The 27,977-nt window shown below is 37.0% G+C and overlaps 1 protein-coding gene across 3 annotated transcripts; it reads left to right on the forward strand.

The window, feature by feature from the left end:
- The first annotated feature begins 269 nt into the window (after positions 1-269).
- LOC129433523 (uncharacterized) lies at positions 270-27,931 on the forward strand. 3 transcript variants are annotated; one of them, XM_073859614.1, is made up of 15 exons: positions 270-773; positions 1,370-1,457; positions 6,547-6,575; positions 11,323-11,400; positions 11,555-11,665; positions 12,757-12,885; positions 14,506-14,559; positions 14,635-14,703; positions 14,804-14,845; positions 14,986-15,090; positions 17,216-17,263; positions 17,738-17,946; positions 19,932-20,091; positions 24,019-24,113; positions 27,733-27,931. In XM_073859614.1, the coding sequence occupies exons 9-15, from the start codon at positions 14,836-14,838 to the stop codon at positions 27,757-27,759; spliced, it is 654 nt and encodes a 217-aa protein (XP_073715715.1). In that variant the 5' UTR covers positions 270-773; positions 1,370-1,457; positions 6,547-6,575; positions 11,323-11,400; positions 11,555-11,665; positions 12,757-12,885; positions 14,506-14,559; positions 14,635-14,703; positions 14,804-14,835; the 3' UTR covers positions 27,760-27,931. The 3 variants fall into 3 exon arrangements, with proteins under 3 accessions (XP_073715715.1, XP_073715714.1, XP_073715716.1); XM_073859613.1 differs by lacking the exon at positions 270-773 and having other exon boundaries at positions 806-1,457; XM_073859615.1 differs by lacking the exons at positions 270-773; positions 1,370-1,457; positions 6,547-6,575 and having other exon boundaries at positions 9,832-11,400.
- Positions 27,932-27,977: the final 46 nt, after the last annotated feature.

Below are 27,977 nucleotides of genomic sequence, written 5' to 3' on the forward strand. Positions count from 1 at the left end.
TGGAACGTCCTTATGACGTTATTCATACTTGATCAATGTTCTCATAATGACGAGAGGAACCGTTCTTGGAACAATGTTAGACCATCTTAGAACATATTTAGAACACCACTGCTATATTAAAGTATACAGAAGTATGATACAAAAATATTTCAATACGAAACTACAATCTCCAGTAGGTGGAGCCAAATTACCTCATTGAATCTTTTATAACAACGAAAATTTAAGTCAGTTTAGTAAATGTTAATAATTAGTGAATTTATTTATTGTTAAAACAATTACAAAAGACCAAATAAAAACATATTTATTGCATTTGAATAATTAATTAACAATTAATTAAATAAACACAAGTCTTGATTTTATATGAATTTAAGAATCTTATATGAAAAGTAGCACTCATTAAAATATTAAGACTGATCACTGGTCAACTCCTGGTTATGTTTCTGTGCAACGCTGTTTATCTGATTGCCATTTGCGGACGCGTCGCGCATGCTAGTGATGGGCAGTCCGGCTCTTTCCATTGATTCGGCTCTTTCGGCTCAAGCGCTGGCTCTACATTTTAGTGATGGCAGTCCGGCTCTTTTCATAGATTCGGCTCTTCTGGCTCGGCTCCCTTAGAAGAGCCGGCTCCTCTGCATGCGTCTGAAGATTAGGCTCTGCTCGTTCGCTACAAAGAATCAGCTCTTAGAGCCGCTCGTTCGCGAACGACCCATCACTAGCGCATGCGCACAAAGACACAAAAAGGTCTTCGAGCAGACAGCACACGTCTAGAAAAGGTAAGTGCCAATTATTTATTTTCTTACTGAATATGAAGTGTTAGCTTGGTTAATTGCCATTATTTAAATTGTATCACCTTATAATTTATATCACACTGATTATTTTAGCTAGAGCATTTCATTACAGTAACATTTGTGACCCGGTATGTAAAAACATACTTTAATTTTCCACGCCGATAAATTGCCCCAAAGCTAAGAAAAGGTAGATGATGTTGTAAGGTTTTGGTCATCTTTAAATAAGCCCGTTTTTACATTTCAAATTTCTAATGTTCCCGCCCAAAATCTGATAGTGACACTCTTCGACTTCATGCGGTGCTGTAAGAACTGCGAAGTGAATGACGTCACAATAGCGCGATAGCAATTCGAGAAGTCTGATTTCAAATAGTTCTCGCGATATTTTGACGCCATGTCAGTTTTTGCTTGGCTGCACACTTGTTCCGATCGCCATTTTGTGCGGATTATTTGAGGTGGTTCAGTCAGGTAACAGTTATGTTCGAGGTGGTTGATAAATGTATATTTTATTTTAATAAATGTCTTTGACTAAATGACTGCAACACAGTCGATTTATCGTATGCATTTTTTTATTGTGATAATAGAGTGAGAAAATCTGCATTTGGTGGTCATTAGCGGAAAGTTAATAGCGGATACGAAAACACTTCATCTGTGACAACATCACAAGAAACGGTAAGTGCTCATTAAGTTAACGTTACGGTCAAGTGATAGCTAATCTCAATTACTTTTATTTAAAATTTTAGATTTTGTCACCTTATAATTTGTATCTCACAGATTATTTATGCTAAGAGCATTTATAACAGGTGTAGCCTGGGTGACCTGTTGTGAGGTAAAAGTTGTTATTTGACGTTAAAAACCAATAGTTTGCACGCCCACAAGTGTGTAACGTTGACGGATTTTAGATTGCGGTGGGCCGCACGTCGAAAAACACGGGCAAAGCCGTTGTTGTGTCGAACTCAGTTCCCCCTATGTTTCCCTTTAGTGTAGTGCTTTTATAGCGTTTTCATCACGTTACATTTAGAAAGATTAAAGATTTGAATTGGTTATACTAAAAAGGCATAATATCATGTATTTTATAATACAATTTATTAAATATTTCATACATTTGACAGTTTTCTATTAGGGTATTTCTTTTAAAATATAGCCTGTCTTTTTCCTTTTTTTTCCCTTTACTGGTTGTTTTAAAAATGTAATGTTTGCATACATAATTAAATAAATATTATACATATAATATGATTCATACTGTAAAAATAATTGACTTACCATTAAGAACAATACAGATACATTACATAAATGCACACATATACATCTCAGTAGCCATTAAAACTTTAAATATATAAATAATAAAACCTATAACGTGATAAAAACGCCATAAAAACACTACACTGAAGGGAAAAATAGGGGGAACAGACTTCGACACAACACCGTCATTTTTTTAGTGATGGGTTGTTCATTACCGATTCGTTCAGTTTGAACAAATCTTCAATATGGCTTGGGAGTTACGAGTCGTCTTAGAGAGTGATTCGCAAGGCTGCGGTAAGCCGAAGGTTAGTCTCACGTAGCCAGAACTTCAATACTCAAGAGCCGTTTCTCAATACCAAGTACGCCAAACTCGGACTTGTGTCTTTCGTAGTTCGAACTTGCAAGTTCAGACTCGGAAGAACGAACTCCTGACGCGAAATGCATTATGGGAAACTTCACTGTCATAAGTCCACACAAGTCTCCTCTGATGCATCCTCGATAAAATGGGCGGATCAAGAACACATCCGGGGATTTTATGTGAACTTGGGCTTGATGCGAACTTTGAATTGGAACAGTACTTGGGCCGCGACTGATGACGTTTCACAAGAACGCAAGTACAGACAAGAACGCATATTGAGAAACGGCTAAGGTCTGGTGTTTTTCGCTGCTTTTTCTGGACAAAGCCCGCCCACGAGTTGTTTGACCGACATGTCAAACAACCAATCACAGTTTGTTTCGTCTAGAGTCACGTTTCGGACTCCCCACAATAACCAGCTGGCTTGCAACAAGTCAGTTATTGAAATAACCAGCCGCAACCGAATAGCATCTAAATAAACAACATACATTCCAAAGCATATTATCATAATTTTTTATTCTATTACATTTCATAAATACACGTGTTTGTTTTACATTTAATTTTAACCTGTTAGCTAGCACTTCTATTTTTGAGCATTTTCTGAAAAACGACAACTCCAAACTAAAACATCTGCAGCTCTTAAACCCTATGGTCTATATTCATAATTCTGGTCTTGTTTGAAACTAGACACTTGACATATTGTTGCCAAATAGTCATAACAACTCAGAGTAGTAAAGAAACAGAGTAAAACCAGGTAAAATATACATTAAATGACTTCCGTTTTTCTTTAAATAACATTCACTTAGCAAAAAAGGTATGAAATGGTCATGTAAGACACCTGAGGACACCATATAGGTGAACTGAATGTCTGACCATGCTGTGATTCAAATTTGAGAATGATACTCCAAAAAATGTTGTTTCTGTGAGCTTTTATTTTAAAAAAGTCCAGGGGCCTCATTTATCAAACGTGCATACTCACAGAAGTGTGCGTAAAGTTGTGCGTAGGAACAGTTTTACGCAAAGTGTGGAATTTATCAAATTGCACTTATACGTAGAAATCTGTGTAAATATACACCTCTGAGTATGCGTACGCAGAGCATCTAGTGGTAGAATAGCGATACTACACAGGACCCTGTTCCAGTGAGTAAAGAAGTGTCTATTTATTATCCACAAGCAGGTGTTAAAATGATTAATGTCAGTATGGTAACAGCAAATAAGTATAATGATTTATTTGTGATATGTATCTGTGAAAGCTCTACATGTAATTTGTATAAGTTAAGTCTCCGACAAATGCTTGACACAGTGCAATGGCTTATCTTGCGTTATTGGAAGACTTGGCAAATAATCCATTCCGCCGGTAGCGCGTTTTCAAAGTTCGCGCCAATGATGCTGGTTATATTTGCTGCTGTCCAAGGTGGAAAGTTGTCTGTCCTCCTCCAGTTGCACTCACGTCGGTGTGCTGTGACCATGGGCGGAAATCCCGGGGGGGACAGGACCCCCCCTATGTGAGGGTTGTCCCCCCTAAAATATCATTAAAATATGTGTTTTGAAAATATTTTATAATACGTTTTATAATAATTATAATAATAATAATTTTATTAATACTTAAAATAGTTGTGTAAGAAGTGAAACAATACAAATGCAAACGGAGCAACAACAAAAAACGTTTTAAACATTTTGATTCCCCCTCCCTTGCCTCACAGTGGTTTGGTCCACTGCCCGCGCCAAGTAAAACTGATGAGGGGTTTCAATTTAAAGCATGCGCGCAGCCTGTGTCTCTCAATGCTTGTTAAATACTCGTGCCCGTTTCCCTATTGCAAGACTTTGCGCGTGCGTCTTCCACAACAGACAAGGTGTTTAAACTTGACGCACATGCGCAGCCTGTGTCTCTATGCTTATTAAATACTCACGCCTGTCTCCGCAAGTCCGCATCGCAAGACTTCACGCCCGCGTCTCTCAAAACGGATGATGTGTTTTACACACACACACGCCCAACAATGCTTACAAGCCTGGCTCCTTATTTAAAACAAACTAAAATATCATTTAACTGGGTTGCTAATGTCACTTGAATGAAATGACATGACATTGAACGCATTTGGATTTTATATTCATTTTTAAAATCCCAAATGTAGCTTTTTAATATTTTGATAGTTATGAAGTTGAGTTGTTTACAAAAACAAACAAACATGCATTCAAATCTTTTCAGTAAAACTCAGTCACCCATTTAAAAATTTTAAATTGTTATGTTAAAGTTGCAGCTATAATGAACCCACTTATTTAAATACTGTTACAGTGTTAGTCCAAGCTAAAGATCATTTTACATTTCATACAACAAGAAGTTTTAATTATATTCTTAATTTCTTTGTTTTTGTTTCCTTATTTTCACAAAAAAAAAAAAAAAACAAGAATACAGTTAAATCACCAGACCCATAAGCAGTATCAGTAAGATCTAATGATATAAAGAGGCAGATGCACATTGCATCTGCTACAAAATTTAATCGCAAATCGAATTGCAATCGCAATTCCTGGCAGAAAAGGCGCAATTAGATTTTTCCCCTAAATCGCACAGCCCTACGCGCGGATGTAAACAAAGGAAGATATTGCTGGATTTTTCACTATTTTTCGTTGTTTTGGATTAAAACGTGGGATGCTTTTTGAAGAGTGGACCCTTATGTTGCAATGTACGTTGAAGTTTTTGGGAATTGTCAGAAATTATCAGAACCATATGGCAAGATATGTGAGTACCCACAACCATTTTTATATGCATTCTGTCTGCATTTCATTTAACCCTTTCCACACAAGTGTATTGATTGCAAAAATAAGCTCAGAACATGAATTTAGAGTGTTTAAACTTTCAAATAATGCAAAGTTTATGATTGTTGATTGAATATTTGATGTTAAACAAAGTACAAAAACACGTAAAAACGCCCCCTAGGGCCCGCCGCCGGGCCGGTGCGTGTTAAGAAGTTTAAGTACATTAAAGTACTTTTACTTAAGTAAAAGTACACAATTTTAATGTAATTAGGAATTAAATAAATTTTAATATGCAATATTAATGAATACACATTATGATTCTATGCTTTAGAATGTAGTGAAATAAAACATTTTCCCAATACAAACATCCTAATAAAGCACAGATGCTTGGAAAATGTAACTAATGTAACTAAGTATTGTCCACCTCTGCTATCAAGTCCAACTAAATTTAATTTAAGCTGATAATAGTCAGTTTAACTGGCATTTTCGCAGCAGCCCCTATGAAAACCAGCCATTTTGTTGCACGTTTTGCCACTCAACCGGGCGAGCTCTCGCGTGGTCACGTGGAAAAGTGACGTCAATGCATACCCTCTATACGCATTAGCTTTAGCCGCTCTTATGCTAACGATTGACGGTGCAAGCAGCGATGTATATTTCAATTCGACACTCAAATTAAACTACGGCATAATATTCATAACTAGGGCTGTAACAATGATTAAATAATCGTCTCATCGCGATTGTTTAACATCATGTGCAATCATCGCGATGATCTGAAACCATTGCAATCTCTTCAAAAAACCACAATGGGGAGCTGCAGCGCATGTATAAATGAGATAGTATCTGATGGTGCCATTTATTACGGTGAGAAACGGCTGCAAGACTTTAATAAGTAATATGAACTGCCAGTTAAAACATACATTTCCAAAACAGCAATTCCAATTTTAGGCAAGTGAATAGTGCTTTGACAGATTACAGTTGATCTGTGATCCGTACGACCCATGGTTCGCTCGCATGTGATTCACGGAATAATACGCAAATTTAAATATGGAAAGTTTAACATTTGCACTTGTTTCAAAGGCTTGCAAATGTTAACACTTAAGTGATTTTAAACAATTTAACTGCAAAAGGCGCTAAAGTGAGCAGTGTTTTTTATGCACACACGGTTGAATGTGTCCGGTCCAGCTCCAGTCATCACTATATCATTCCCATCAAAGATGCCCCGAACCCTTGATGTGTAAACTTTAGAGAGAGTTGTGCTATTGTATCTCATACTGTAGTCTATTAACATACATTTGGTGAATAGAGCATTGAAAAATAATGTTATGTGGGCGACTGTTTGCTCTTGTTTCTACCTTAGAATGATAAATGAGGCCCACTATGTTTATAATTTCTCTGTATTCTTATCCACAGGGAAAGAAGGCTAAATGGAATCAGACATGGTATGTTGGTGATTCTTTCATCATTTGAGGTTGTTGTGAGGGTGGTGATTAAAAATGTCTACAAAACAAAAATACAACACACTCTGGAAAAGAGTGAAAAGAGATCAGCAGAAATCTGATTTGTCTCTTGTAGACAAAATGGAGACACAAACAAGCTCTAACAGTGGTAGTGTTAGTGTTGGTGTGCCCCTTTTGCACTCAGAGTCCCTTGAGGGAACACAAAGTGAATTTGAGTCTGATGTTGAAATGCAGGGGGCTCAAGCTAATTCTGATGCAAATTTTGGTGACGCAGAATTAGATGACATGCTGCCTTTAGGAGATAGACTTGCACAGTGGGCCAATGAATTTCAGGTCAAACATAATACACTTGATGGCCTTCTTAAAATTCTTTGTGAGGATCACCCAGAGCTCCCAAGAACCGCAAGAACATTGCTCGGTACTTGTGAAACTGTGAACTTTGACTTCAAATCTGGGATGCAATATTTCTACTTTGGATGCAAAGAACAGCTGTCTAAGTATATGAAAATGTACCCTGAAAGTGTTGTCACACACTTAGACTGTCTGGACATTTCTTTGAATATTGACGGCTTACCATTATTCAAAAGTAGCAGTCAGTCACTGTGGCCAGTTTTGTGCAAAATCAATTTGTCCCCTTCCACTGTCTTTCCACTTGCTCTTTGTTATGGTGTGTCTAAGCCTACGGACCTTGACTTTTTGACAGATGTAGTGCATGACCTCAAGGACATTTTACTAAATGGATTAGAAACTGACACGGGTCCTTTACGAGTTCATCTGCGCTGCATCAGTTGTGATGCGCCTGCAAAAGCACTTGTTAAGTGCACAAAGCAATATTCAGGCTACTTTGGTTGTGACAAGTGCACACAGAAAGGCTTTTGGGATGGCGGGCGTGTTATATACCCAGAGGTGACTAATCTTACTTTGAGAACAGACGTGACTTTCCGTGAGCAGTTTCAGGAAGAGCACCACCAATTAGGTGTGTCTCCTTTTTGCATGCTCGAAATAGACATGATTCAGCAGTTTCCTGCAGACTACATGCATCAGTGCTGTCTTGGAGTAATGAGAAAACTCATTGTTTTGTGGTTGCGTGGACATCTTAGGACCAGATTATCATCAGGCCAAGTGAGGGAGATCAGTGCCAGGCTTCTTGGTTTAAGACCCTTCATGCCAGACCTTTTTGCTAGGAAGCCACGTGGCCTACAAGAAATTGACCGGTGGAAAGCTACCGAACTGAGACAGTTTGCCCTTTACACAGGCAAAATTGTGCTAAAAGGTGTTCTTCCTAATGAACTCTATGAACATTTTATGCTGTTCAGTGTGGCATTGGCTATTCTAGTATGCCCTCATCTTGTGAAACAGTATGCTACTTTTGCAGCAGATCTTCTGGTTCGATTTGTAGAGGAAGGTAGAAAGTTGTATGGGGATGAGTTCCTCGTGTACAATGTGCACTCTATGGTGCACCTTGCTTCTGATGCGCATGCGTACGGTGGGCTAGATGAGTGTAGTGCTTTTCCTTTTGAAAATTACCTGCACCAGCTGAAGACATTAGTACGCTCGGGTAGAAACCCTCTGTCGCAAATTGTAAAACGTCTTTGTGAACTTGACAAGCACAGGGAGGAACTGCAGAACAAACCCACAGTTGTGGTGAAAGCACGGAAACCGAACAATGCATTTGTTCTTAGTGACTTTCAGTGTTGTGAAGTTGTTTCTGTAGTAGACGCTACAGAGGACATGGAAAGAATGCTGCTTTGTCGTGTTTACGACAACCTTGAGTCGCATTTCATGCTGCCTTGTGACTCCAGGCTAATTGGTGTTTACAAGGCCCATGTGACACACACCAGAATGAAAAAAATGCCTCAGAAGCTATTGGTCAGAAAGGCATTTTTAATTGAGGCAGAAAATGATGTCCAGATTGTCCTTACAGTCCTCCATTCATTTTGAGTAGTTATCTCAAATCTCTGTTTTATCACCCTCTTCATGTGGAAAAATACATTTGAATGCTGTTTTTAAATTTAGCATCAGAAAATAACTTTTTTTTTAAACTTACAGAATTGTTCAGGATTTTTTTTTTTTTTATTGTTTTAAATCATTGAAACACCCTTTGTGATGGTTCAAACTAGGGCTGTAACTATTGCCGAATAATCATATTCAAAGTAAGCGTTTGTGTTTGCATAAAATATATGTTTGTGTGCTGTGTAATTAGTATTAATATATAAACACACACACATTCATGTATTTGTTTAAAAAACATACGTATATATACTAGTCAACATTTTAAGTGGATCAAAACCTTTCACAAAAGTTGACTTGAAATATTCAACAATATGCATTTTTGTCTTGGGACAACTTTGACAAACTTTTTGATCCACCTCAAATGTTGACTAGTGTATTAATTTATGTGTTTATATATTGCATATCAACTAATGTGTGTGTATGTGTTAAATTTATACAAGGATGTTTGTATTTGTTTATACATAATAATTACACACAGTACACACACATATTATGCAAACACAAACTTTCATTTTGTTTGACAGCCCTAGTTTGAACCTGTATGACTTTTTTAACTGTAGGACATAAAAGGACACTCTTTGGACAATGTTCATACTGCTATTTCCATAAAATCAAAGAGAATTGGCATAAGCTATAAGACTAAGGTTGGGCAACATACTCTGTGATGTGTTTTATATTGTAAATCATCCAAAGCATTAAAGGGTTTGTGTAAAGAAACAAACTACAGTTTAAGCAATTTCTCACTTAAAACTCATCATTTACCATTCCTCTCAACTCTTATTCACGTTTATTCTAATTCTAATGTAGTACATTACATTTGGCCCCAGAAGGCCTTGATCCGTGATAGCTAGGTTTATATTTTAGCTTATAAGAGGGGTATACAAAATTTGGATTCTTTTCAGTGTTTTCCATTAAAGGGATACTTCACCAATTTAGCATTCAGCTTTGTATCTGTAGAAACCCGGCAGTATTACTGAATGACCATGTTTCCCTCCCTCATTTCCCCCTGAGAGGAGAGATATCTGCATTTTGGTTCTGCAAAAAAGTCCTCCGATGATGTAATATGACGATTTTTGCATCATCGGAGGACTTTTTGCAGAACCAAAATGCAGATATCTCTCCTCTCAGGGGGAAATGATGGAGGGAAACATGGTCATTCAGTAATACTGCCGGGTTTCTACAGATACAAAGCTGAATGCTAAATCGGTGAAGTATCCCTTTAAAATCGCTGAAGAAACACTTAGCCTTGGTTTGCTTTTTATTATTTTTGGCTTGTTGCTTGAACAAAAATCAGATGGTTTCAGAAAATGTGTTATGGTGTTTTTATAGTACATTTTCTCCTTTATGGTGTTACTATCTACTTTCATTTTGTGGAAAATAGCAGTCAGAATATTTCTCAAAATTTACATTTATGTCACACAGAAGAAATTCAATAAGGGGTCTTATATGATGGAACCTTTTAATTTATAAATAATAACAGTATATAGCGATCAGCATCAAGCTTTTAAAAAACATTCAAAAGTATCAGAATGGTCCCATGTGGCACGTGGCATATATTTCCAATTATTCTGCTGGTATACATTAGGGTTTGGTCAGAGGCAAACCAAAGTGAATGCATTTAATAAATTAAATAAAGATTAATAAAAACGTGACATGAAATACAATCCATGTACTTTCTTCTCAGAGGTAAATATATCGTGCCCACTTGACAATCCAAAGGGGTGCCATCACTCATTTGACCATCCCAGGGAGTCTCAATGGTGCCTCAGGGAAGTAGCAACATCAAGTCCAGTTGTCCGGAGTTGCTGGGTAATTGCGGTAAATAGTTTGCCACTGTTTGCCACTGAACCTGCATTAACGACGACAGTGGGGCCTCTGGCCTTAGTCAAACGGGTTGGCACATATAGTCGGGTCCAGGTGAGATTTTGCCGTTTTCTTGTGATCCGGTGTTGTTGTGTATTGCGGTAGATAGTATGCCATACAGAACCGTTTGCCACTGAACCTGCATTAACGACGACAGTGGGGCTTCGGGCCTTAGTCAAACGGGTTGGCGTGTATGGTCGGGTTGTGGTGAGCTTGTGGTGTTAGAGATTAAGGTTAGGTAATGTCAAGGGTTTTCACTGAATGGTTTCATTTTTATTAATCTTTTTTTACAACTTGTGTGCTTTAGCTGGGCAAGTCGATGCAACCTGCCCCGCTAATAGAGTCCAACTGTCAAGTCAGGATATTCTTTAAATAATAAATAATGTAACCAAACGCTGTCATATAGCCCCAGAACATTTGGAATATACATTATTTTTACCAAAGGACCACTATGTGATAATTTTGTATCTTTTTACAAGTGCTGCTCACCATACACTGCAATTATGTGCACAAGCACATGCAGGACTTTTTTTTTATTTCATGTTGTGGTCTGGAAAAGAAAGAAATATATACAGCATTAAAGCAACACAAAAGGGTGAGTAAATAAGGATTAAGTTTTCATTTTGGGTAAATTATCCCTTGAATTAAGAAATTACTTTGAACCCATACCTGTGCTTTTGATATCATTAAACTGCATTACTTTGTGTGTGTGTGTATATAGTGTAAATATATGCTTGTACATATTAATCTCACCTGATCAAGGATTGGAGCCAACAGGGTTAGTCACGTTTGTGACAAGTGCAAATAACTTGTTTTCCTTTGGCTCCAAATCCTCAGTTGTTTTCTCTTTTAGAGATATGCAGTAATTAAGTTCCCCCAAGACAATACAGTTGATGTTGTTCCTTCCAACTGGCTTGAAACAACAAATGAGGTATTTTTTATAGAAAATTTGGTGATATTTATTGATGTCTGATTACTTGATCAATTCATCTCTGATTGCAAATGTGAATAGTGTTGTGTGAATAATCTTCACTAAATCAACATTGTAAGCTAATGCCTGTTGACATGAAAATCTTTTTTAACAGGGTATATATTGCTATTGGCCTCAAAAAACTTTACAGCCAAAGTTAAGCGCAGAGACGTTCCAGATCCTGCCATGTGGTCAAAACACTTGGCATCTGTTCTGGTTTATGCAGGTATTTATGATTTGATTTTTTTTACATTATCACTTAGATGTTTAATACTGGAGATGCACCGATCGACCTTCCAGAGACCGAAATTGGCAGACACCGTTCTCACGACATTCCAATTTTGAGCTCTTGACTCGTTATCCAACAGCTGCATTAAGTTCATTCGGTACCAGTAAATGTGATCTGTTTTACATAAAGACGTAACCCGAACTCCTGTACAGTCTGCCCATCCCTATATTGGTTCTTGGCCCACATCCGCAAAGGACACGTTGATATTTTTCCACCAGTTCACTTGCTCGTGTGCAGCACTCTGCTGGGGATTCGTTTCCAGAACAACAACATAACTCGCTGCTGAACTACTATAGTACAATGTATAGTGTTGGGAGAAACTAACTAGCTTGTCACGACTGTTTCCTGAAAATATAGTAACTGTGCTGCACATCTGTTGTTTGAACCATGTTGATTCAACAATATAGTTGATGATCTCCAGACAAATAGGAGGTGGAGTAGCCTACTAATTAATCTGTTCAGATCGATTTAATGTTGCTGTAAATAATGTACATTTGAAATATGTTTAGATTAACCGATATAGAATGCACTGCATGTCGCTTGTGTTGTAAACCTTTTTAGCGAAGACTTGGTGACTGCAGCGCCCCGAGCTCTATGCTCTGATTGGAAGATCGCTTTCTGCAATAAAGACTACTGCTCGAGGAAATCCAAGTCTCCTGGTCTTCGCTAAAAAGGTTTACAACACTTGCTTGTTTTTTTTTTTTTCAAAACGTCATACTAACTAGGAACTATGCTTCTAACCACAGCTGACCAACTGATATTTGGACATCTAACATAATGTCAGTAAGCTTGACAAAGTTTGAGAGCACTTTATTTTGAGATTTTTTCAAATGAAAGAAGACCATCATAAAAAAATATTTTTATGACAGAAAAGTGTAGTTCTTAGAAAGAAAATTGGAATTGGCAAAAAATCAGTATCGGCAGGCCACACCTACAGAAAAAAAACGGAATCTGCCAAGAAAATTGCAATCGGTGCATCTTTATTTAATAGTCATTCTGGTCAAAACAAGCTGCCATGTTCTTTACAGAAAACTATGAGGAAGCCAGACTCAAGTCAAACCAGGCAACCGTTACTTCAAACCTGGAGAGTGATGAAGAACCTTCCCGAAGACCAGTACGGCGGCCAGCCAGATACAGAAGACCACTGGAGGATAGTGGTAAATACTGTTTAAAAAATTGGCAGAGGAGAATATATATTTGTTATTCAAATGTTGCAGTTAAATTGCCACTTTTGGGAGTACGGTCCCACATATAAGATTTTAGAATGTATGAATGTAGAATGTTCATAACTGGCAGATTCAAATGTGCTTTGGCTTGTGCAAGCAGGGTTTGTGTAGTGTGTAATACATGCAGTTGGTTAACATTTGTTGGTCTTAAAACTTCCATAGAAGACATGTTTGTTTAAATCAGATTACTTTGATCATGATTGCTATCAGGTTGTGAAGATACCTGTTACCCATTGTAAAACTTTACCTACCCTAGCTTTAAATGTAAATATTTTGTTACATTTATCAGGGTTCCTGTGGGGTCTTAATTTCAAAATCAAAATGCAACGCCTCTAATGCTGGTTGTAATGCTCTGCCAGCATGTTAGAATAATTATTTTTTTTTTTTTGATAATTTCTTTCGCTCATCCCCGCGTATGCCTTTAACCGCAGTGATAGTTGAAAAGCCATTTGGATTATCATTATTATAAACTTAAATTTACTGCTGCCAGCTAATAGGTGATGACATGACAGTTTGCCAGTGCGCTCTCCCTCAAAATGCTTGTGTCACATGCAGACCCATCAAACACAAACCTGCACATTAACTACATAAAGCATTTCCCGTTTGCAGAAAATATCATATATGATTTATAATTATGAATTAAATGATATATAAGATTTCATTGGTGCAGTCTCTCACTCTGCCATGCATTAAAGCCCACTGCTTGCGTGTCCTGTGCATAAGACGCCAATGTCTCTTCTCAATTGAATTATTTCTATTTTTGCCATAAAATATGTCACTTCTATTGTTTTGTCTCAAGATGCACACCAGTATTGTATTTTATAAGGTGTGTTCCTAAGAAACTCCTAAAATGTCCTAATATAAACAAGACATAGTCCTGGAATAATCTAAACCCTGTCCGGGAAATCACCCCTATATTTTTTAACATTGTTATTAACAAAAACAATGTATTTATTTAGATTTAGGGATAGTAAGATTCCCAGATTTGCTCTGTGCATCGCATCGGTAGCTGCTTCATATGTATCTTTATGTATGGTGTTGTAGGCTATGCAATACCATACATAATATCGATATGCGTATTGCATCGGACTGCACATCCCTATTAAGTTTCGTCTCATCATTATTGTCATTTTAAATGGTTTTGCCCACTTATGTCTATTTTATTACCAAAAATATCAGATTACTTGATAATCATCAATTACCAAAATAATTGTGAGTTCCGTTAAATAAATGGCTGTTTTCTATTCATGTATTTTATTATTAAGGATTTCTTAAAACGTCCTCTTGAAGTGTAAAAGTCTTGTCTCTTATTCTCGTGAACCCAATCCTGTGTCTCGTTTTGATCTTGTTTTTTGTCATGAAAGATAAAAGGTCTTAAAAAATTAATGAACACATGCACACTGGTCTATAAAATTGGACTTCATTGAGATTTTAAATTTCATTCATAATAGTTGTAAAAAGTTACATTTGACTTTGTAAAACCTGCAGAAACCCTGTTCATGTGTAGTTGACTTATACAGTTATGTTGTATAATTGGAATTATATTTCTAGATGAAGAGGACATGCCAGCACCAAAGATGTCACGCACTGTAAATACATCCAGATGTAAGTTATTGTTTTAACAAGCTTGATTATCCCTGCATAACAAACATTTCCTTAAGCGCTCTTTTTACATGCTAGGTCATGAGGAAGATCAACCATCATCAAAAAGACCCATTAACAAAGACAACATAATGAGCACACCAACGTGTGAGTGTGTGTGTATATATATATATATATATATATATATATATATTATATGTTTAGTGTTTCATTAATTTTAATTTATATTTAATTAATTTCGTTTTAGTCACCCCAAGGAGATAATTTTTTGGTGAACGAATGTCAAAGAGTGAGTTTCTTTGTTTTGGTATATACACATTTTTAATTGTTATGTTTTTGTCATTTTTAATTAGCTTGTAAATAAATAGTATAAAACAACTTAACTAAAATGATTGCTGACATTAAACCATTATTTATTTTTTATAACAGAAAGCATTCCTGAAACGTTGCCAAGAAACACATTTTCCGAACCTTGTTCTTCAGGGCTTTTAATTCGTCAAGAACCTGAGTCTGACAGGGAACTTCTATTCGAAGGTAGGAAATTATATTTAAATTATTATATTCGTTTTTTTGTGTGTATTAATGTGTCACAATTTGGATAGTTATCTAAAAATAGTTGGTTTATTCCTTTACATTATAATCATTCTTAACCATTTAATGGTCATGAATCTCCTTTTTTATCTTAGTGTTGTTCTGAAGAGTCATATGTGCATCTTTTGCAGAAGGGTTAGAAAAAATTATGATTTTAATTTTAAATACCCTTTTTACAGATTTGTGTTGCTGATCATAGAAGATAATGGTAGCATCTGTTCATTTTAATTTTAGGAGAGAATGGTTAATTTTCATCTTGTGGGTTTAAAGCTAACATCAGAGCAATGACTAACATGGATGGTTGATGTACATTGACAGTTCATCAGTTTATCGTCTCCCATAATTATTCATGAGTCAGAAGGTTAAGGTCTTACTTGCTCCATAAGCGCTTCACTATCATGAGTAAAATTTATGCCAACGCATTCAAATGTTACATTTATAAAGCTAGTTTGATATAAATCAATGACTCAAATCAGAAAGAATGTGATGGTTAACAGAGGCGTCATGCCCATTCAAACTGAGGGGGCACGTGCCCCCTTGGTTTTTTTGGAGCCAAATGGAATTTTCATGCAACCTCAAAATCAAAGAAGCGCCCTCTGTTACTTGTCTTTTAATCGGTTTAATATGCACAATATTACGGTATCAATTCTGTGCTCAAAATCAAAGAAGCGCCCTCTGTTACTTGTCTTTTAATCGGTTTAATATGCACAATATTACGGTATCAATTCTGTGCTCAAAATCAAAGAAGCGCCCTCTGTTACTTGTCTTTTAATCGGTTTAATATGCACAATATTACGGTATCAATTCTGTGCTGCGTCCTTGTCACTTTTCAGAGATGTTTGCCGTTTTGATAGTGTTTTTATCATGTTACATTACATATTCTGGCGGCAGGCGCTGCAGTCAGCGCAGTCGCAGATGTCATTAGCGTCTGAGCGCGCTCACTAGCTCTTTACTGTTGCTGCTTCATTTGGCTATCTGAGGAATTAAAACATGTAAGAAACACTCACAACAAACCCCAGTACGGTAATGTGCAGTTAACATCCTCTGTGTAGAAAATGTATCGTTTAAAATGTGACCGTCTCAACGTTATATTAGTAGAGATTTCTAGATTCGTCGTCTTGGTACTACGCCAAAGTTCGCCAGAGTTCACGGGGGCGCAGAATCACACATGCTCACATATGAGGTAAAATTGAATGCAAAAATCCATTCCTCTAATAGTTTTATCTAAACATATTTTATAAAATCATTATTGAACATTAAAATCAATCACGTGGCTATAGCTTATGTCATTTTCGTTGTTTGTATACTTTTTTATTTAAAATGACATGCATTTGTTGTGCAAAATGCACTAATGACACAATTTATTAATTTAAATTTAATTTTAAATGTTAATTTAATTTATTAAAACTCACATAAATAAAACATGCCGTTTCAGATGTAAATATGATGCCAATATGTCATTGTTCCGATTGAATAGTATTTTATATAAAAGTTAGTCTGAAAGCTCTATAATATTTTGTTTAATGTCTGTGTATGCACAAATTTCTGTGAACTGTGCACACTGTGCCCCCTTAAAAAAATTGGTCCATGATGCCCCTGATGGTTTTGACGACGATAGGGAAGTTATAGTTGTTGTAGCTGGATACTGAAAGCATGTTTTCAGCATGAAACAGACTGATTAACATACACAATAACTTAATGTATTTGAATAAATGCAATCTTAATGCTACGTTATCTGTCTGTGATTCGAATAAGCAGAAATCTGTAAAAATTTTGTGATATGAAAATAACTGAAAATAACTTTCATCCTTCCAAAACAAAGTTGCACTGAAAAATTCAGCAATGACTTCTGTAAAAACTCGGCATCTAAAAAGAAACCTTTTTACACAACAGTGTTTAAATAAACATGCTGAAATATTGTCCCACAGTACACATCAGCAAAGCTTTTGTGATATTTCAAAGCATGCTGAGCTTTGAACATTGTCCTGTAACATTACATTTACATAAGCAAAGCTATTCAGTGTCCTTATCTTGTTTGTTAGCTAGACATTGTTTTTCTCATTTTCAGCTGATGTGTCCCAAGATGTTCCTTCATCAGCTGGGCAAACCAATTTGTGTAAGTCCAAACTTCTTAGTAGACTGGGATGTACACTAAAATTTAAGAGGGGTGGCACTGGGACTTCCAACTACATACAAACGTGTTTAGTGCATAATAATAATAATATATTTATTACAAATGAATACAGATACATTTTTGTTTATGGATAAACATCTCTTTCAGCATCTTTACAGTACTCCTAGTTACATGTTTATCTTTTGTAAACAGTCAAACTTACTGTATGCTTCTTTTTAGTCATTATTTTCCATTTTACATCCATTAAGTAAGCATTTATTATCATTATGTAAATTATAATAACATTATATTATATACACTTATGTCTTTGTTTTGAAATGTTGAGTTGAGTGCTGCTGGACCTCCAGTATCCCAATTTAGACATGTGCCACTCCATTGTCTTTATCAAGCAATTTAAATATTGTGCTGCAGATGTTTGACCTGCTTATCTTTTGCATATTAACATGCACATTTCAGGCAGTACTGAATTGAAGAAGCTGGAGCGAGCCATGTTTGTCAGGCTGGACAAACTGGAGCAAAAGATGTCAGCCATTGAAACTCTTTTAAGAACTGTTGTCCAAACAAGCGACACTTCTTGTGAGTTTCTGGTGAATCCTTGCCAGAGCTCTCAAGAATTGGATGATTTGTGTCTGAAGCTGCAAGACAATGACTTCCGAAAAAAAAATGTAAGTAAATTTCATCTTCTGTATTTTCCAAAATACAAGTTGGTGATTTTTCATCATCTAAAATGTGCTGTGATGTATATAATGCTGTTATCTTCAAGCAAGCAAAGCATGCTCAAAGCACACAAATTGTCATGTGTTGTGCCATAGTTCATTGCAATCGAACTTCATGTAGTCTTGGGTTCCGTACCAAAGTTACAATTTACATTGTTTTCATTTTATTATCATTGTATACCTGAGGCTTAATTATAATACTGTCTGACAACTATCCCCACTGTGTAAAATTGTTTTCAATCCCACCTATCAGTTAGTAGGAGTTGCTGACATGGTTCATAATGGTATTATCTTTTAGGTAACGAGACAATGATTAACACAATACATCATAATTTTTGGTTAACTATACGTTTGTGATGTTACATTATGCTCTTTTGCACCGATTGATAAGAAAACACAGACATTTGATGCAGTCGCAGTACTTCCCGTCTGTCTTTTCCGACTCATTACCAGGTCTTTTATCATCCATAATTCAGTTTTAAAACTATCTGCAAATTCAGCGTCAAACTCTGGGCCTTGTTTATAAAACATTTGTCACCAAAATGACAGGAACATACAAACACACTTGCACAACTGCGTTGTTGCCCTGGAAAAACTAACTGTATCCACTGTTCCCTTAATGCTGGGTTCTATGGGAAGCTGAAAAATCTCCCTCACAAAATTTCCCTCACAAACAGAAACACACTTCTTTGGTGACTAGGCTTGTTGCGGTAGTTGGTATAACCGGTGATACACGGTGCTTCAGCCTCTCACCGGTTAGATCACTTACCCACCGCAACACCGTCTTTCACCGTAGTTTTGATATTTTCTTGTAAATAAATCATTTAGTTTCATAAGAGAGAGCAAACACTAACAACTGAATGTGTCTGCTGCCTGAATTCAGTGGAGCTGAACGCACGTCACATCACAGAGCATATTCCTGTCAGCGTGTGCGAGGCAAGCTGACTGAGCAGACAATGGCAGAAGACACGTGCTTACTTGTTTTGTTATAATATACATATATAATGTTTAATATAAGCGAGATCGTTTTGTTGTTGTGTTATTTATTAAGAATAATAATAAACCCTTTATTCAACCATTATAAATGGTCTTAAAAAGGTCTTAAAAAGATTTGAATTTAACTTGAATAAACCTGTAGGAACCCTGACTCGCATTGCACATGGATATGCGATTTAACGCAGCGTACGCAAGCGCTACATTTAAACAATTGCATCTAATTCAAAAGTGAAAGCAAAATGCGCATGTCCCCACCCGGGTTTGTCACGCGCTGATTAACCGGTGGGAAAATTCTGTCACCACAACAACCCCGGTGATGTTGATTTTGTGATCTGAAAATAGAACAACAAATCTGTTTTGACCAATTCCTGTATAGCGCTGCTCGTGACATCTGTAACCCGAACGAAGTACGTTGATGGGCGTGCCTTTTGCTCTCGCTCTAGTTGATGTGTGCATGCTCTTTTCCATGAGAATTGCCTATACAAGGTGTTTCCTCATACTTTCATCCGCTGTGTCATTAAAAACTTTCCGAGATTTGTGCAAATATTGACAAAGTGTATTTGGAAAAGATGTCTGTCATACGTCTGTTTTTTTACCCAGCCCATCTTTAGCTTGAGAGTCCAACTATGGTAATATGTCAGAATACATGAATTGAATACATGAATGAGCATTTAGTATATTTTATGCAGGTGCCCTGATTTACTAGTAAAGTAAAATTATACTTTCAGTTAGTATAGTTATAATTTATACTTTTATTTAGCACAAAACAATGTACTTCAAATGTACTTGCTTGTATTTAAGTATATTTTTGGTACATTCAATACTTTTTTTACCTGGGTTACTTTTCAACATTTTTAATTTAACTATTCACAGTACATGTATTATGAATGGAAGCAGCTATCTGTTCTAAAGTAATTCATTCTTTTTTTTTATTATAGGTCCATTACTTAAGCCTCCTCGGAGGCAAAACACCTGGCGATGCCATCCGCAGGGTCTTGCGTACAATTGGAACTAATAGTCTATGGTCAAAATACAGCATGAGAGGAAGGAAGGGGAAAAAAAAATTTGGAGAGCTGAACATTTGCAGCGTGATCATTCGTGAGTATTAAATTCTTAAGACTCACAAAAGGAACACTTGATAATAAGATCAGACCTGCCAACCTGTACGCATTTTGCGTAGCAGGTACTCATTTTGACCTCAATGTACGGTGGTACGATTTGTCACTCTAAACTACGCAAAAACCTGATGACGCCTCTGCCGCCCAAAGTACTCGAAACAAGCAACAGAAAAAAAAAAATATGTCCAATCATAGCACTGGGCTCATCCACCACATAGAAAGTGGGGATGATTGACAAGTCGTATGGCCAATCAGTAACAAGAGTCTGCTATCAACGGAACCTTAAAATCCCGTGTGATCTCTGTCCTCCACCCGCTGTTTCTGACAATCTTTTTCAACGGAGAGTGAAGACGTCTGACCCCCTAAGGTTAACTGGTCAGGGTGAATGTGCAAAGTTGAAATAATGATTTAGCTTAATCCTATGAAGTCGACGGTCTCGCGGGCTCCGTTTCATAACGTGCACTTGACCGCAAGATGCGCTAACATTACTTCTGATTTGTAAATTAGCATATTTTATAATTGAGCACTTACGAAAAAGTACCATGATTTTACCATGGGGCAGATCATCAAGTTTTAGTCAAATAAAAACTGAAAATTCACTCTCAGTGAAGGGAATCCACCTGACATCCGAGTGAAGCGGATTAAATGCGCTCTACAATAATGCGCTCTTGATAATTGTCAATAAAATAAAACGTCATATACAAACCACATCAAATAAAGTTTTATACATGGAGAATATCTCGTGTCTCGAGCACCCACGTGATAGGTGCCCATGCCGTACTGTACTGTAAATAAAGCTACAATAAATTAAAGACAGACATACAGTAAACAGCAGTACTGTCACAGTTATGGTTGAATTTAAAGCAGTGTTAAAATACTGTCTTAAAGGCGGAGTCCATGATGTTTGAAAGCCAATGTTGATATTTGAAATCACCTAAACAAACACGCCCCTACCCCAATAGAATCTGGACCTTCTGTTGATAGACCCGCCCCACACATACGCAACCCGGCATTTGATTTGATTTGATTGGCTATAAGTGTGTTTTGGTAGTCGGCCCGTCTCCTTTTCCAACGCGTTTTTCAAACATCGTGGACTCCGCCTTTAAAGGGCGTTTTGCAGGTAAAATTTTTCAACGAATTTGTGCAATTTGCTTGTTGATAATAAACATGTAAACTGTTATCCATTGTATTTTATGTTGTTGGGTATCACAAAACCCGAAAAAGTATGAAAAAGTACAGCGGTTTGCAATGATTCTCCTTTCCCCCACAACGCACTGTATGACGTCACGCTGGGGAGAGAATTTACCAAAGCCGCCTTGAGAATGACTATAGAAAGACGAGTAAAGTACAGTTCTGATAGCGCAGATAATAGATAGATAGATAGACAGACAGATGGATAGGCTAGTATAGAGAGATAGGCAGACAGCCAGATAGCATAAGGTAGCATATCTTCGTGTAGAAAGTAAACAAACAATTAACATACTCATGCATGCTGGCTTGAGGGGGTCCATGATCCTGCCTGAAATGGGTGTAACTTTATGCGATCTTCAGCACAAACGGTTTTGGCAGCATGTCTCTAATCCTTGAAGGTGAGTGAAGCACGTCACGTTTGTTCGCGGGTACCATCGACCCAAACGCACTCACTTTCTTACAGCCAGTAGCGGAATGGCAATCGAGAGAGTCGGGACTTTCCCGGTGGGCCGATCTGATAATAGTTGTACATTTCGAGTTATATTAGCAACACCATCTGGCGGGGTGATGTGCGGCCGGTTCCCGCAGCCCGCTGGTCAAACTGAGCAGCCTTTCTGCTCAACAAAGTATATAAAAGTGCTCAACCTGTTTGGCAGGTCCAAAAATGTACAGGATTTGTAAAAATACGGTGATCAATGAGCGGTTCCTCCTCAAATGGCATAGTCTGTCGTGATGTAAAAAGCCGCGGAACGTCTGTTTATTACAGTATGTATGCGGTCGGATCCGAGTGTGCTGCAGCTGCTGACTGCTGCTGCATAAAATGATTGTGTGATTCGTTATAATCGCATAAACAATATAACAAAGCATCCTTTTATTTCACAAAACAATATATTTGAGATATTATTTGATAGACTAGTAAGTGTGGATTAAGGATGTTTAAAAATCTCTAGCCTGGTGGTCAGGACATGAATGGATCAAATCAGCAGATTTGCGAAGTTTTATTTATCTCCACATATATCATAAATAATAATTAGCAAGGCAACTTTGCAGTATAACACATTATATATTTCCTACGATGTATATATGATTTCCAAATTATATACGTAAGTATTAAACAGCAATAAATGTCTCATCTATCTCTATGGCTCTGGCTGAGTCTTTCTCCACTTCTCCCCAACGTGACGTCATCACAGAATTGCGTTAAAAAACCGTTAATACCAAAAACGTAAAAAAAAGTGGTCTTTAAGACCATTTTTGAGACATTTTAATAATTATACACATATCTTGAGTGATTTATGTACCCATTAATCGACAGTGGTGGTTAACCTGCAACAAGCACTTTAAAGGGGTAGTTAACTTAAAAAATGTAATTCAGTCATAGTTTACATAACAGTACAGACCGTCCAAACCTTTGAGATTCTTTATTGTGTGGAACACAAGTTATTTTAAAAAAATGTTGGTAACCAAACAGTGTCTGGTTCCCACTGCTCTCCATTGTATTTTTTGCTAGTCAGGGAAAAACATTTTTTTGTTTCACTCAAGAACGAAATCATGACCGTTTGGAACAATATGAGTAAATGATAACAGAATGTCATTTATGGGTGAACTATCACCCACTATTTAACAGAAATATCACTTTAACAGTGTTTGTGCAGACATGCTAAACTTTGGAGAATACAGTACTTAACATTAATAATGTTATTAATCACCATGTATGGCAAATTTTGTTAAACATGATTTTATTCACATTTATAATTATTTTTAAAGCAGATTATGGCTGGATGGGAAAAAAGTGAGTGCAATGTGCAGTATGTTACCTTGAAAGTTACCAAGAGGTGTGTGTGTGTGTGTGTGCGTGTGTGTGTCTGCGCGTGCATGTGTTAAATGATATGTTAAACACCCGTGTTCTGTCCTTTCGGCCGATCCTACTGTACTCAAAAAAAATTCCAAGGTTGGCAGGTCTGTAAGATGCATTTTCAGTGATCATATCCAACCCAGGCTCACTTGCGATATGTACCTCTGCCTACAATTCTACATATCCTGAAATGCATTACTCCTGGTACAAATCGTTGCAGCTTTCAATGGAATGTTCACAAGAGGCATTTTGTTTCTGTTCATTTTGATGGGGGATTTGTAAAAGTTACAAAGCAGACACATACAGAAATTAACATCCACTCCTCTTTGTTAAGTAGATTTTTGCTGTTTGGTACCTGTTTAGAATCGTATGCATGCAAATGTGCGAGATGCATAGCAACTTACACAGTCCTTGTGGTTTAATTTTAATGAAACACAGCTGACCAAAACAGACAGATGCATGTGAAACATTCAATACCGTCCCTTTTGTTAGTCACCACTATGGTCCTGTACGCCTCTAGTGGACATTCCATCGAAAGCTTCAACGATTTGTACCAGGAGTAATGGTTATGCAGAAATGTAGGCAGAGGTACGTATCACGAGTGAGACTGGGTTGCACTTAGCATCACCTATTCTGCATTTTGTTGCCCTGTACTTTACATGTGCAATGACAATAAAGTTTAATCTAATCTATTCTTTTAAGAAATGGTTCTTTAAAGGGGTCATATGACAAATATTTTGTTACAGTTCACATAAATGTTGCCTAAAATTTTAAGTTTTCGCAAAATAATGTGATTGTTAAAAATGCTAGTTTTTTATGCTTGTTACTTAAATGTTAATTATCTTATGCAAACCTTTTTAGAAGCCTGCCAAAAGATCCACCCAAAAGTGCCAGCTAAGGTGTTAGAGGACTGCATTGCAGACACTTTAAAATATGCTCCCCATCGTGAGTCAAGGGTGAGTCACCCCAGAATTATGACAGACAAAAAAGAAACAAAACTGCAAGACAAAAATACACAATTTTATTTCATTTCTGCAACCATGCCTCAAGTTTACAAAAACGAGATGTCTGAAGGTGTATATTCATTATTTTGCAAAGGCACAATGTGTTTTTTTTTATAGTGAGTGTACACAGTGTTGGATATCTTACTCCTATCCGTGTGACTAATAATTTGTATTTCAAACAGTGGCGGCCGTTGACTTCTCTTCCGAGGGGACCGAAAATCAAAATGTGTGTATTGGAGTGTCATGTGTGTTGCTCGTCATTCCAAAATATGTGTTTGTTGCATCATGTGAACCATGTGCATCATGCGTCCTGTCAAAATAAATGCCTCATGCACACGCGTCAAAAGACACTCACGTTCACAAAATATTCCCAAGTCACTAAAACTAAACTATGATTACACATAAGATTAAGGGAGTATCTGGCAAATTATATCTTTTATCATTTTCATAAACCCTTCAGACTTGTGTACAGCAGGCAATTATTTTGACAAGAAGCATGATGCACATGGTTTCAGTGTTGTAGTCGAGTCACCAACTGTCGAGTCCGAGTCGAGTCTCGAGTCCCAGTGTTCGAGTCCGAGTCCAAGTCCGAGTCACCAAAGAAGAGTCCGAGTCGAGTCCAAGTCGAGTCACCATTACCAGAGTTCGAGTCTGAGTCGAGTCTCGAGTTCCAGTGTTCGAGTCCGAGTCCAAGTCCGAGTCACCAAAGAAGAGTCCGAGTCGAGTCCAAGTCGAGTCACCATTACCAGAGTTCGAGTCCGAGTCGAGTCTCAAGTCCCCAGTGTTCGAGTCCGAGTCGAGTCTCAAGTCCTGTATTCGAGTCTGAGAGTGCCTACATGTCTCCACTTTGGGACCTTCAAAAAACTGATAAAATGTATTAAAGAGGTTCTACATTAAACAAAAATGACACCACTGTCACGATTGCAAAGGGAGTTTATTTACTGATTTGACACATACACTTTGCAACACACTTTGTAACTTTACAAAGCCATCAAAAGCATGTGTATACTTCCATTGTTTTAACTTGTGATTGAGAACTAGCGTAGAAAATTTACAAATTTAATGTGTAATTATGCTGCATTTTGTTTTTTGAGGAAATAAGAACAAACAACTGAGTTGGCATTGAAGTCTATTAAGAAAACATCCTGAAATGATTTTCTTTAAAAAAAAAAAAATTATTTTCCATAGTAGGAGTCATTTTTTGGACCCAACATCAAATAGGAAAATTCAACTGCAGTAGCCACCGTTCAACCTGAAGAGGGCAGCACTCAGACGTTTTTACACCATATATTGTAGTATTAAAACACTTTATATCCAAATGTCAAAAAACGTACATCAAAATCAATGAACAGCACTAATAAACCATCATTCTTACAGATCAGTAACTAAAAAAAACTTGGATTAGGGTTTAGTTACTCTTTTGAAGTTATCAACAGACAAAAAATGCTGTAATCTGAACCAGACATACATTAACCCTAGCTTCTTCTGTTAGTTATATATGCATTAGTCAGTAATATTTTTTGAAAAAAGCTAACGTTAGGCACTGGAAAGCATTTTACTTACTTTTCTGGGTGCATCCGTGACAGGTGTCTGTTAAAGTTTGAGGTTGTTGTCCCAGTCTTTTACCTACACACACAACATTTAGCGCTGCTCTTTCCAGCATTAGAAGCAAAATTCGCGTAGGCGAACTTCACGATCCGGGGCACGTCTTTCTGCATTTTACAAATGTGAACATTTAGCCCGCGAATCATGCATCATGCATTGCACGAGCGTAAAAGTGAGTGACGTCAGTGAGTGTGTTGTCAAGCAAAGAGAGCGAGAGGTAGCAGTGTCTGTGAAGGGAGATCGTGACCGGTCTTGGGCACGAAACAGGAAAAGTGTAACACATTATATAATTTTTTATAACATATTTAGTCAAAAACAAAGTGATGAATGCTCAAGTCCGATTGTATATATCCTCAAGTCCGAGTCCAAGTACGAGTCATCAGTCCGCGAGTCCAAGTCGAGTCACAAGTCCAGAGAATGGATTCTCGAGTCGGACTCGAGTCCAAAGAATAGTGACTCGAGTCGGACTCGAGTCCGAGTCCAGGACTCGAGTACTCCATCACTGCATGGTTCACATGACGCACAGAACACATATTTTAAAATGATGAACCACACACATGACGGGCTAAATGCATGTTGTGACATATTGTGCGCCCTTGAAAAAGAAATCACCGGCCGCCACTGATTTTAAGTAGTCTCTGCTGTTATAACGTCAAAATTAGTGAACGCGCTGGAGCCTCACATAAACATAATATCAGTTATAGTATTGACATTACAGTTTATTAATCATAGAACGCATTGCAGTCACACATGTTTAACGATCAGTTGTACATTCTGTGTTGGTTAGTGTGAGCACCAACTTACCACGCTGACCAACACATTTTTTGTGCATGTGATAAATTATGCTTAAAGGAACACACCAACATTTTGAGATTTTAGCTTATTCACCGTATTCCCCAGAGTTAGATAAGTCCATACATACCTTTTTCATCTCTGTGAATTCCGTAACTCTGTCTGACGCAGCCCCCTCTAGCTTAGCTTAGCACAAGGACTGGAAGTGAATGGCTCCAGCTAGCATACTGCTCCCAATAACATTTTCCTATTTATGTGTTGTGATTTGTATCGTCACACCGTGTACAAATAACAAGGTCCTATGAGACACAACCATCTTTTAAGAGTATACATACTTGGAACTATATTCTTAGAAGGTGAAGCACTGCTACTTGGGTGGAGTGATTTGCTCGCAGCACCCGAGAAGCCCCCTGGTGAGGAGCAGAGAGTTTGGTCAAAGTTGTGCTAATCACTCCACACAAGTAGCAGTGCTTCGTCTTCTGAGAATATAGTTCCCAGTATGTATACTGTTAAAAGATAGCTGTGTCTCATATGACCTTGTTATTTGTACACGGTGTGACTATATAAATCACAACACAGAAATAGGAAAATGTTGGCATTATTTTGTCATTTATTGGGAGCTGTATGCTAGCTGGAGCCATTCAATTCCAGACTTTGTGCTAAGATAAGCTAGCGGTGGGTACGTCAGACAGAGTTACAGCATGCACGGAGATGAGAAAGGTATGTATGGACTTATCTTACTTTGGGGGATACGGTGAAAAAGCTAAGATCCCAAAATGTCAGCGTGTTCCTTTAACAAGGATACTGGAACCAGGAGCTAACTATAAAACCTTGCTTACATAATCATCATAAAATGAAAACACTTGCATTTGTGATTAATGACAGATGTACGTTTTTTTTCTTGTTTTACGTAAATTCATTTTGGAAGAGATGTTTATTTGTCATTTATAATGATTGCTGTAGAAAACTATTTTAAGTTGAAATTATGTAAATTCAAAACTTTGTATTACAATTGTATAGCTACATTTCCAAAATATCTTGTTTCTGAATACCAGAAAACTTTAAAGGATTAGCTTATAGTTTGTAGTTTATAATAGCAGTTTTGACTATTCATATTTAATATTTGTACTTACTGCACAGGATCTAATCAATTTTATTCTATTTACTTTTACAGATGGAGCATGAACAGCAGACGGACTAGTTTTCAGCACCCACACAGACATCCACATTTATTTAAGTTCTTACTGATTGTATGTTTTAATTAAAGTACTTACATTTCCTGTCAAATTATAATTATTTTTCATTAGTGTTAACCTACATTTTAAACTTTGTTACATTTTATATAATTTTATCTGTTAATGAGTTAAGTTGTTATGTTGTACCGGAATGTTATTATTTAAAAAAAAAATGATGTTGAAA

Source organism: Misgurnus anguillicaudatus, chromosome 21 (genome assembly GCF_027580225.2).
Source record: "Misgurnus anguillicaudatus chromosome 21, ASM2758022v2, whole genome shotgun sequence".
Lineage (NCBI taxonomy): Eukaryota > Metazoa > Chordata > Actinopteri > Cypriniformes > Cobitidae > Misgurnus > Misgurnus anguillicaudatus.

Bases quoted from the DNA above. Each gene is read 5' to 3' on its own strand.
- LOC129433523 (XM_073859614.1), top strand. The intron at 17,947-19,931 runs GTAAGTAAATTT...TTTTTATTATAG, and splicing joins ATGACTTCCGAAAAAAAAAT to GTCCATTACTTAAGCCTCCT. The intron at 24,114-27,732 runs GTGAGTCACCCC...TTACTTTTACAG, and splicing joins CTCCCCATCGTGAGTCAAGG to ATGGAGCATGAACAGCAGAC.